Below are 12,153 nucleotides of genomic sequence, written 5' to 3'. Positions count from 1 at the left end.
TGTACTCCCATCTATACAATTTTATGAAGTGCTTTTGCTTACCCACGTTCAAATGTCCCTGTCTGTATTGAATATTATAGTCAACTAAAGGTACACAGTGACGGGGGGTCACTGTGTACTTTTAGTTGACTATAATACGATGGCCCGACATACGATCATTTCAACATACGATGGCCTCTCAGAGGCCATCGCATGTTGAAGGCAGAATCAACATACGATGCTTTTGTATTTCGGGGTCATTGCATAAACTGCTATCCGGCAGCGCTGACTGCTTCAGCTGCTGCTGGATAGCTGTTTACGGTGCCCCGTGTGCTCCGGTGATGGTCTCCTACCTGTCCTTGGGGCTCCAGAGCATCCTCTTCGGGATCCCCTCCATCGCCGGCGCTCTCCATCGTTGTCATCACGTCGCCGCACACGCCGTCCCGTCATGCAATAGGAGCGGCGTGCGTAGTGACGTGATGACGGTTACGTGAAAGCGATGATCCCGGGCAGCAGAGACATTCCGGAGCGGCGGGGACATCACAGGGACGCGGCGACAGCGATGGAGGGCGACATCCAGGGCAGTGGTGACAGTCCGGAGCGACGGGGACAGGTGAGTACAACTTCCCATTCTTTACATTGCACGGATCCTTCAACAAACGATGGTTCATTTGGAACGGATTACCATTGTATGTTGAGGGACCACAGTACCGATATCTACTGTTCTTGTGCATATATGATGGGTCACTGTGGCCCTGGGGCACACATGACATATACATACAGAGTACTTTTGTAGGCTCATACCTTCAATATATACAATGTTTGCTGTGTGAATAAAGCCCAAGTCATTTTTCTGCGATTCATTTTAACCTGTTGGGCGCCTTCTGCTAAGCTTTAGTAATCTGAACAATTATTGTGTATTAGTGACTTAATTTAGTGTTGTATAAGCTTAGGTTGTATATACATTGGCTTAATAACTGCTATTTATGTCTCTAGCGGCAAGCCAAATACTCTGAGAACAAACTGAAATCCATAAAGGCACGGAACGAATATTTATTAACACTGGAGGCAACAAATGCTTCTGTGTTCAAGTATTACATCCATGACCTTTCAGATTTAATTGATGTAAGTAACTGATTTATTTATAGCATCTTAATGTATTTCATTGTATGCTAGTTTATTCTTGTTGCAATCTGGATAATTGCTTTAGTTCGAATTGCTTGTGAGATGTGATGGATAATCCAGGAAATGGTTTTCTACAAATCTCCGATCCTTTCTATGCCTTGAGCAGTGTATGGACTACTTAAAATGTGTTGATGAGGTCACATGTAAGGAACAGCAGCCATGCTTCATTTTAAAGGAGTTATCCACCACAAGGTGATTTTAGTCACTTTTCTCCCTTCTACACATCAGCCACCCGACCCATTGGAATACAGTGTTTTCTAACCAGGGGGCTACAGCTGTTGCTAAATTGAAGCAGGACAGGCTCCCTCTGATCATCTGACTAGTGATGTCAGGTCTTGACTAGGGCTGCACGATATGGGGAAAATGTGCGATTGCGATTATGGGCCTAAATATTGCGATTTTGATATGTGATGCGATATAATAAATAAATGGGGAAATCCTGCCATTTCATGTCCAGTCTCCTCCATTTTACAACTATCCACTAATTTTATGCCCACCGCCCATTTCACATCTCCCCATTTCATTTCTATCTCCCCCCCTCCCCCTGCCACGTTCTCCCCCCATATCACATCTCACTCCTCCCCCTGTCACATTCCCCCATTGTCACTTTCTCCCCTCCCCATTGTCAATTTCTCCCCTCCCCCTGTCACATTCCGTCCGTCACATTCTGCCCCGTCACATCCCCCCCTTGCTCTTTTCAGTCTGATCACAGTGCTCTCTGCTGACACCTCTGTCCAGATCAGGAACTTTTTTTTTATACGGACAAAGGTGTCAGCAGAGAGCACTGTGGTCAGACTGAAAAGTACTCCAGAAAGAAATACAACTTTTTGTGGAGCATACAGCAACTGATAAGTACTGGAAGGATTAAGATTTTTAAATAGAAGTAACTTACAAATCTGTTTTAACTTTCTGGCACCAGTTGATTTAAAAATAAAAATTCCACTGGAAGTACCCCTTTTAAAGGGGTATTTTTCACTTCATCAAGTTACACAGGATAGAGGTTAATCTGTGGATCGGTTGGGGCTTTACCACTGGGACCCCCGCCAATCCCTAGATCGCTGTAAAATTGAAACCCATAAGAATGCCAATGTTTATTAGGCCCGTAAAGAATAATTAATGCGGTGGCCATGCATGGGTGGCCTGCTTTGTTCATTCAGGGGCACAGTTTACCAGGATTCTTCGGATTGCTGGGGGTCTCAGCAATCAGACCCTCACAGATCCGCAAGTTATCCACTATCCTAGGCGTTAACTTTCTGAAGTAACTTAAAGGCAAATCTTTTTAAGGCCTCTTGTTCTGGGATGGCTAGCCTGCACACACATACATATAGATTTCTATAATTTGATTGTATATTTCAAGTACAAATCTGACTTTTCACAAAAGCCCACTTTATCCACCCATCCACCCGCACACAGTGATTGACAGCTTTTTCCAGTATGGGTTTTTATACAGGAGATCAATTTGCGTGGGTGGAAGCAGCACATTCTATATAAGATAGTGTTCTACATGAAATTACAGAATGAAATCCTAGAAAGTTTTACATCCCCAATGTTAGCACTCCTTCCCTCTTGTATACAATATCTTAGGAGACCTAAAAAAAAGTTTGATTTAAAGTCCAGCAGACTGAATGTCACCCGTAAAATTATTAGTCCAGAAAGACACCGGTTACAGTAATTCTCGTTTTGATGTCAAACTTGTATTCAAGTGAATTGTGTAGGAAATGTCCATATGACACCAAGCTTTGTCCATTAAAAACTATTGGGGAGATTTCTCAAATCCTGTGCAGGGGAAAAGTGGTGCAGTTACCTGAAGCAACCAATCAGATGGCCTCTTTCATTTTTCAAAGCTTCTTTAAAAAATAAGAGGCAATCTGGTTGCACCACTCTTCCTCTACACAGGTTTTGATAAATCTCCCCCTATGAATGTTATTTATAGCTTACTACAGGTTGAATGTTGTAAATGGGACATTTCTTAAAGGGGTATTCCAGGCAAAAACTTTTTTATATATATATATATATATATATATATATATATATATATATCAACTGGCTCTGGAAAGTTAAACAGATTTGTAAATTACTTCTATTAAAAAATCTTAATCCTTCCAATAGTTATTAGCTTCTGAAGTTTTCTGTCTGACTGCTCAATGATGATGTCACGTCCCGGGAGCTGTGCATGATGGGAGAATATCCCCATAGGAGCTGCACAGATCCCGGGACGTGAGTCATCAGAAAGCAGTTAGACAGAAAACAGCAACTCAACTTCAGAAGCTAATAACTATTGGAAGGATTAAGATTTTTTAAGAGAAGTAATTTACAAATCTGTTTAACTTTCCGGAGCCAGTTGATATTTAAAAAAAAGTTTTGGTCTGGAATACCCCTTTAATTCTGCTATTCCTCATACACAGCAATGTTGTTGGTGTTTTTTAGGTAAGGTGGTAAAGCACTTCTTACAGTACACTCCTCCACCACATCTGTTTCCTTTTGTAGACTTTGATCATGTATGTCAAATACCGCCATTGAGCTAACTTGTGGTTATGCACCCTATACTCATCTATCTTCATGACATATGTATGTTAATATCAGGTAGCCTGAGTGACTGCTGTATTAGTGTTTTTTTATCTTCATATGAATCTTCTTGAAATGATTTGCAGTTTTTCTATATACTTATGTTTTACGTCATCATTTTTAAGATCTCTGTTTGCTGTTTACTGTGGTCCTTCTCGTTTGCTTCCAAATTCTGAATAATAGTATAGGGCAGTGGTCTTCAACCTGAGGACCTCCAGATGTTGCAAAACTACAACTCCCAGCATGCCCGGACAGCCAACGGCTGTCCGGGCATGCTGGGAGTTATAGTTTTGCAACATCTGGAGGTCTGCAGGTTGCAGACCACTGGTATATGGGCTTAGAGATAGAAAGGCCTGGAAAAAAAGTTTTTGTGGAAAAATGGAGTATGGAATACCATATGTTCTTTTATAATGATGAATAATAGGTTTATAACACAGCATTTGAATTATATAACATTTAGATCTTTTCAAGTTCTCCAGTCTCATCTAAAAAAAACTAAAACAAATCCTGGAATATAAATGAAACCTAAATATGCAATTTTTAAAGTAAAGCAATATGCATTTCTGTCTCTAGGGGAGCTGAAGGGAAAAGGTTTCAGTTTTGTTTGGTTGTGGCTGGGCTCTATCTTGTTGGTATTACAGTAGTTGATGTTTGTGAGTTGTTATTTTGGCAGGCTCCTGGCTTGTCAATCATCCTGATGTGAGAACTGGAGGCATGTCACAGAGCCTCAGTGCACATAGCCCTGCTTGTCCTCGCTGCACCGAGCCCTGCTTGTCCTCTCTACACAGAGCCCTGCTTGTCGTCGCTACACAGAGCCCTGCTTGTCCTCAATGTACAGAGCCCTGCTTTTCCTCGCTGCACCGAGCCCTGCTTGTCCTCTCTACACAGAGCCCTGCTTGTCCTCGCTACACAGAGCCCTGCTTGTCCTCGCTGCACCAAGCCCCGCTTGTCCTCGCTGCACAGAGCCCCGCTTGTCCTCGCTGCACCAAGCCCCGCTTGTCCTCGCTGCACAGAGCCCCGCTTGTCCTTGCTGCACAGAGCCCCGCTTGTCCTCGCTGCACAGAGCCCCGCTTGTCCTCGCTGCACAGAGCCCCGCTTGTCCTCGCTGCCCCAAGCCCAAATGGTAGGTGTAAAATATTGTCCCCTAGGAGCAATTCTTCTAGTGAAGAATACTTCTTTACACACACACACACACTCACTCTCTCACACACACATGTATATTTTTTATATATATATATATATATATATATATATATATATAAAATCTGAAATGGAGCATGGCAAAAACTATTTTTTTGGGCGGATTTATATAAAATGTGCCAGAAAAAAATCTTTTGCCGTTGACCATAATTTGAGGCATGCAAGGTACGGTTGGGGCCTGTACGTATTACGCAGTTGGGTGGTGTTTCATGGTTTTTACCTGAACATTCTGCTTTGCTCTTATAACAATTCCCCTGCTGAATACATTCATTTATTTTTGGAGATTGTACACTTCAGAATGTGCTGACTGCTCATCAACCGGTTTGGCAGAGGTAAATGAAATGTTTCTAACAGCTGGCATTCTTGAGAAATAACACTGTACTATGTGTGAAATGAAAATTCAGACAAGGTGTCATGTCATCTGCCTCCCTTGAGTAAACCATTTTTTCCTATAAATTGTTTTGATACTGTGACACTTTAGCTGCAATTTGCCACATGTTTTAGTTTTCACAGTTTCAACAGTGTGTTCTATAGAATTGTTTGTGTACTGGATATTTTGCAATAAAAATATGTGATCAGTTTAGTCACTATGACATGTCTACTATTTATAGTAGTGGATTATGTTTAAGTGGATATTAAGGTTTTGTGTCTTTTTGTCTGTTTTTTAGTGCTGTGATCTGGGTTACCATGCAAGTTTAAACAGGGCCATGCGAACCTACCTTTCTGCCGAATATAACTTGGAAACGTCACGGCATGAGGGCTTAGACATCATAGAGAATGCAGTAGATAACTTGGAACCCAGGAACGACAAGCAAAGATTTATGGAGATGTATCCAACTGCATTCTGTCCGCCAATGAAATTTGAGTTTCAGTCTCACCTGGGTGATGAGGTAAAATAAATTTGGATTTTGTTATCATTGGATAAAAGGTTCAAGATTTGGGCACGTGAATACAGTATTTATCATACGAGCTGCATTCTGTTATAAAACTTACCTGATTTTATGTGTACCATTTTAAAATATTAACACAGTGTTACATTGGCTAAAATTCACTAAAGGAAGAAAGAAACTCCACATGGTCAAATATTTAGCAGCTACTTCTGGATGTCGTGGAAAAAATGTGTAATAAATGCAATGATCTACTACTGCGAAGCCCACTGGTTCATTGTTTTAGGATTATTATGTAAAGCCACCAGTGTCCAGCGTTTAGTTATTTTTTCTTCTCTCTTGTGAATGAAGGTTTGCCAAGTAAGTGCTCAGCAGCCATTACAGGGTGAACTTATACTCCGGTACCAGCAACTTCAGTCTCGACTGGCTATGCTGAAAATTGAAAATGAAGAGGTAATATTATGCGTTCATATGATCTAGTAAATATGAGTATGACATAAAAAATTACTGTGAAACAGATTATGCACCAGACTTCAATTTACACCTAGTGTTCGTATACATTTTTATCAAAAAATATTGAAGAAGCCCACTAATTTTTTTACTGCTTATATAGTGCAGCATAGTATTATTTAAGTGTTATTTCGAGATGACTTTTTGCTGGAAATGTGTACAAAATACATATATTAGTTGGTTTTCAGACCCCCACCTGGTGCACGGGAGTTGTGTAGTCCATGTCACTGCGCATTAGTGTTTTTTCCATTTTCCTGCCAAGCTACGATGTTGTGGAAAAAGATAATGTGTACAGGGAAGGATGTGTGCCAGCGGCTATAGAAAGGGAAGGGATGCCAGGAAATGTAGTTTGCAGTGCAGACTACATGATACTTGTGATACTTACCTGTCCCCGCTCAGTGACTCCGTTCCGTGGCAATCCTGTTTCTTCAGTACAGGCAAATGACCTTCTTGGTGCATGGGGGAGTTCCCTAGTCCCCCCCATGCATGATCATGTCCAGCTGGCATCTTCCTATTAAGACTGCCTCCCCTGTGCTCAGCCTCCTCTGCTTCAAAATGCAGAGGCTCAGCACAGGGGAGATGCTGGCCGGACAACACCATTCACAGGAAGGTTAGTCATGCCCCCTGTGTACCAAGCAGGCCATTTGCATGTATCGGAGAACTGGGATTGTGGCAGAGTGGGGACTGGTAAGTATCATGGACGTCAGTGTCACTCACACTACAAGCCTGTACGACAGTTCAGTGCAGGTGATACTGATGACAGGTTCCCTCTAACAAATGGCTGCTTATGGTATTCATTAGCTGTGTGATCTTCTTAGAGCACAGAAATGTAGCAGCTGATTGGTTAATCATGTCACTTGATCTGAGCTGAATCTGAACCCTTACTGTAACCCCAACCTGTAGACTCTTTGAGACACAAACAGACTTGTTCAGTAACAAAAAAAAAAAGTAAGATACAAGTTAAACTAATAATTATTACACTTGGTAAACATATTCAAGATATTGAAAAATCCTTCAGATATCTAGATGCACCTATGATTGATTATTCCTTATATTCCAGATAAATCAAAGAAAGTATAACATGTTTGTTAAGATATAAATTGCTATTTTTATTGCTTGCCATGCTTCTATATATATGCAGTTAACAGTAATACTTTATTTTGTAGGTAAAGAAAACCACAGAAGCCACTTGCCAGACCATCCAAGATATGGTCACAATAGAAGACTATGATGTTTCAGAATGCTTTCAGCACAGCCGCTCCACGGAGTCAGTAAAGTCCACAGTATCCGAGACATATTTAAGTAAGCCCAGTATTGCCAAACGAAGAGCAAACCAACAAGAAACGGAACAGTTCTATTTTATGGTAAAAAAAGAATGACTTTATCTTTTTGATTTCTTTATTGTGTATATGTCAAACATCTGCATTTTAAATATATATACGCTAAAAGTACCCAAATTGTTTTCTGTGTAGAAATTCAGGGAACATCTAGAAGGAAGCAATCTCATCACAAAACTACAGGCTAAACATGACCTGCTTCAGAGGACTCTTGGGGAAGGGAAAGGTAAGGCAGATCCTGTGATTTCTGGATAGTCACATTGTGACACTACACGTTTCATGCCTTCAAGGGATATTCTGGCCAAAGACATTTTATTCCCTATCCAAAGGTTAAGGGATAAGATGTCTCATCGTGGGGGCCACCAGTGGGACCCCCCCATGATCTGAGTTGGCACTGCGGCATTCTGAACACGGGGCTTCTGTGTTTATTACGTAACACAATGCCACGCCCCTCCATTCATGTCTATTTGAGGGGGCGTAACGGCTATCACACAGTTTCATGCCCCCTCCCATATACATGAATGCAGGGGGCGTGACTGCTGTGTCGGCTGTGGTCATCTGGTGCCCAGAAATCCGCTGCATGGAGAAATCTCCGCTCCATGCAGAAGATTTCTGGGTGCCATGCTGGAGATCACAGGGGGTACCAGCGGCCGGAGCCCCTTGATCAGACATCCTATCCCCTATCCTTTTACTAGAAGATAAGATGTATAGGGGCAGAGTACCCCATTAAAGGATTTAAAAAAAGGTGTTGTTTTTCCCATCCTGGATAACTCCTTAAATTGTGTTCGAATTCTGGCTTTTAGGGGGGGGGTTTTTGTACGATACTTACTCAAATTTAGGGTGGTTGGTATACTGTGTCACTTTAGTTCCCTCTAGCTACTAATAGTCATTAGAACTGATACTTGTGCAGGGCCTATAGAAATGGCATGCATGACACAAGGATTCAAGGAGAGACACCTTGTGTAGTGTACAAATTCCTTACAACCTGTACGATAGCCAACACACTCTAATAACCTGAAGTGTGTCACATTTGCCAGCCTTATTCCTTTCTGGAAGACAATCTGATGCCAGCGAGCTATCTGGCAGGGGCTTTGTCCCTCTGTAAGGGTACGTTCACACAAGTGGATTACCTGCAGAATTTACACAGCGTACCGTATTTGCTGTGGAAAATCCGCAGCAGATTTGCTACCATTGACTTCAATAGGTCCGAAGGAAAATCTTCCCCTATTGCGGATTTTCTGCTGACCCATTGAAGTCACTGGTAGCAAAATCTGCTGCAGATTTGCCGCAGCAAACACGTTGCGTAAATTCCTCAGGTAATCCACCCGTGTGAACGTACCCTAAGAGAGGATGTATTTGCTGAGGATTAGCGTTAGTTTTGTGTGTGGCCAGCTTTACAACTTATTTGCTTCACGGAGAAAGATAGTAATATAACATGTGCATCCCCCAATATAGTAGCTTATGCCTATGTATAACATGAAAATATCTGTAATATCACCGGCATTGTTTTACTGTACATTTTATGATTGGTAAAATCATGCAAACTGCACAATACATAATGAAATCAAAGAAGGTATTTTATATTTATTATTTTTTGTGTGTAAAATAAAATAATCTTCCTGCGCCATGTCCGTTAATGTAGTACACCTATCTACTTTCAGTAATCTTAATATGCTGCTGTAAGCATAGAAGATTAGCAATGTAAATGGCGTTCATCATATTACTGCTCCTATTAAGTCTGATCTACAGATCAATGAACCACAGCAAGGATTATGACTTTAATCCGTAAAGAAGAGTTTGAAGTCATATATTGACCCTATTGCAAAGGATTATACATCTCCTGAATGTCTAAGGAACACAATGTAATTCGCTATTTAATAACATCTAAGACAGAGACGGACCACCTTGGGTTCAGCTGATTTTTTTTATCCATAATAATAATAATCATAATAAAAGGCAGAGAGCTGCTGTTACAAAACTTGTTTTTGCCAGATATTTTGATTATGCTTCTTCATATTGTTGAAGCTGCAGCCGTGGCAGTGGATAAAATGGGAGGTAATCTTCAAGGTTTCTCTATGCTTAGCTTGGAGTGATTGACATGTCTCACTATACACAAATAGAAAAATACCTATCTCTTAAGCCAAGCAGGGTGGACAGAAGCCCGAAAGACCGCCTCCCTGTCACTTCACCCAGTGCCATGGCTAGGTTTTAAACTTTTTCTTGGAAATTTCAAGTCAACCATAGTTGTAACAAGGAAGCCTGTTAGGAGTTAAAGGAGAACTACGGGATTGAACATTTTATCCTCTATCCTAAGGATAGGGGATAAGTTTCAGATCGCGGGGGGTCCGACCGCTGGGGGCCCCCCACGATCTCCCGAAAAAGTAGCTCACATTTTTGTAAATACTTTAGTCTATCTCTTCATGTGACAACTCTGAGGAAATGAGGTTCTGCCACAATGTAAAGTAATGAGTTCACAGTCTGTATAACAGTGTTTAATGTTGTGTCCCTTCAAAAATAACTCAACCGAAACTTAATAAAAGTGAGTACACCTCTAAGTGGAGTAATCCAAATAGGGCCTTTTGGGCATGGAGTTCACCATAGCTTTAGTGTGTCTTGTCTACAGTCAAGCATGGTGGTGGGAATGTCATGGTCTGGGGCAGTGTGAATGCTCCTGGCACCAGGGAGCTACAGGTCATTGAGGGAACCATGAATAACAACGTGTACTGTGACATACTGAGGAAGAGCATGATCCTGTCCCTAGGGAGACTGAGCTGCAGAGCAGTATTCCAACATATTGACGCTAAACACCTCAAAAATGACCACTGCCTTGCTAAAGAAGCTGAAGGAAATGTGATGGACTGTCAAGGCATGTCTCCAGACCTAAACCATATTGAGCATATCTGGGGCATCCTTAAATTGAAGGTGGAGGAGGGCAAGGTTTCTAACATCCACCAGCTCTGTGATGTCATCATAGAGGAGTGGAAGAGGAAGGACTACAGTGGCAACCTGTGAAACTATGGTGAACTTCATGCCCAAAAGACTTAAGGCAGTGCTAGAAAGTAATGGTGGCCACCCAAAACATTGACACTTTGGGGCCTTATTTGGACATTTTCACTTAGGTAGGTCACCATAGTTCAGCCATTAATGGCTTTGGGTTGAGTTATTTTGTGGAGGCACAACATTTATACAGGCTGCAATAATTGATCCCAAAGGATTATGACAATTAAAAAATATATATATTTCAGGGACATCAGGTAGTTTAATCATAGATAAAATTATTTTAAAATATCGTCAGTTTTTTTCTAATACTAGAAAAGAAATTGGCCCCCTTATACAAATATTTCTAAGTAGCTGCTATTGATCCCTTTCTGTCTGCCAATAGTTGTTCCATACAACCTTTGTACTCAGTAGCTTAATATATTTCTGCAATACTAGGTGTCACTTCTCTGTAGTCTGACTATAGGTATCCCTGCAACAATTAAGGTCTTATGGGTAGGGAAAAATTCACTGGAAACAGCGCCATAGCAGAGATTAACAGTGGTTGGGATACCCTATTATCTTCTGCAGGAAATGTGGGATTAGGGTCCAAAAGGGCTGCACTGTTGTGCAGTTTCACCAAATGTGAAATTGGGTTGTTGTCTCTCTCTGACAATGGCAGCATAGAAAACCAGCCTTTGGATACATTTGGGAGAGCCTATATACTGTGTATTACTGGTGGTAAAGAATTTTCCTAGATGCTTCTAGGTAATACAATTTGATGCATTTTGCATTATTTTAATGAATAAATACTATTGTGGTATGTGGTCCCATAGATTTTTCCACCTTATAACAAAGGGAAGAAGAAAGGAGTATCTAATGTTCATTTCGGCTTTATAGCCTCTGGATAGAGTTCTTGCATTTTTAGTGGGGTCATTAAAGAAAGTCACAAATTCATAAGTTGCCTAATAATACAGGTTGGGCCATTTATATGGATACACCTTAATAAAATGGGAATGGTTGGTGATATTAACTTCCTGTTTGTGGCACATTAGTATATGTGAGGGGGGAAACTTTTCAAGATGGGTGGTGACCATAGCGGCCATTTTGACATTTTGAATCCAACTTTTGTTTTTTCAATAGGAAGAGGGTCATGTGACACATCAAACTTATTGGGAATTTCTAATTTTTTTGTACATTTTTTTTCTGACCACTTCTCCATTTACTGCAGTTATTAACAGAGTTCCTAAGAATGAATCAGTGTTTTTGAGAACTGAAGAAGTATAAATTCTTTGAGGTCAGGAAGTGTGGACTTCTACATTATTTATCGGGCACACTCCTGACCTCTGGGGCTTGTTTATGGACTGGCTACATAGGCTGGTTGCAAGACAATAATCGGCAATTTATGCAGAATAATATTCCAAACCAGGATTGGTATATATTTTCTAAACATGTGTTATTGTTTTTGTTTCAGGCTATAGGGCAGAATACATGACCACAAGGTACGTCACAAT

The 12,153-nt window shown here is 41.0% G+C and overlaps 1 protein-coding gene across 6 annotated transcripts in view; it reads left to right on the top strand.

The window, feature by feature from the left end:
- The window catches only part of SRGAP1 (SLIT-ROBO Rho GTPase activating protein 1), a 160,039-nt gene that overhangs the window by 103,814 nt on the left and 44,072 nt on the right, over positions 1–12,153 (top strand). For all 6 annotated transcript variants that reach the window (XM_056574285.1, XM_056574284.1, XM_056574281.1 and 3 more), the window contains 6 exons: positions 976–1,104; positions 5,598–5,819; positions 6,168–6,269; positions 7,493–7,690; positions 7,799–7,889; positions 12,114–12,141. In XM_056574285.1, coding sequence (XP_056430260.1) covers positions 976–1,104; positions 5,598–5,819; positions 6,168–6,269; positions 7,493–7,690; positions 7,799–7,889; positions 12,114–12,141 — 770 coding nt within the window. The remainder of the gene's footprint in view (positions 1–975; positions 1,105–5,597; positions 5,820–6,167; positions 6,270–7,492; positions 7,691–7,798; positions 7,890–12,113; positions 12,142–12,153) is intronic.

The sequence above is a fragment of the Hyla sarda genome, chromosome 4 (genome assembly GCF_029499605.1).
Source record: "Hyla sarda isolate aHylSar1 chromosome 4, aHylSar1.hap1, whole genome shotgun sequence".
In the NCBI taxonomy this organism is placed as follows: Eukaryota; Metazoa; Chordata; class Amphibia; order Anura; family Hylidae; genus Hyla; species Hyla sarda.
The sequence above is the reverse complement of the archived record's forward strand: the minus strand, read 5'-3'. Positions and strand labels throughout refer to the sequence as shown.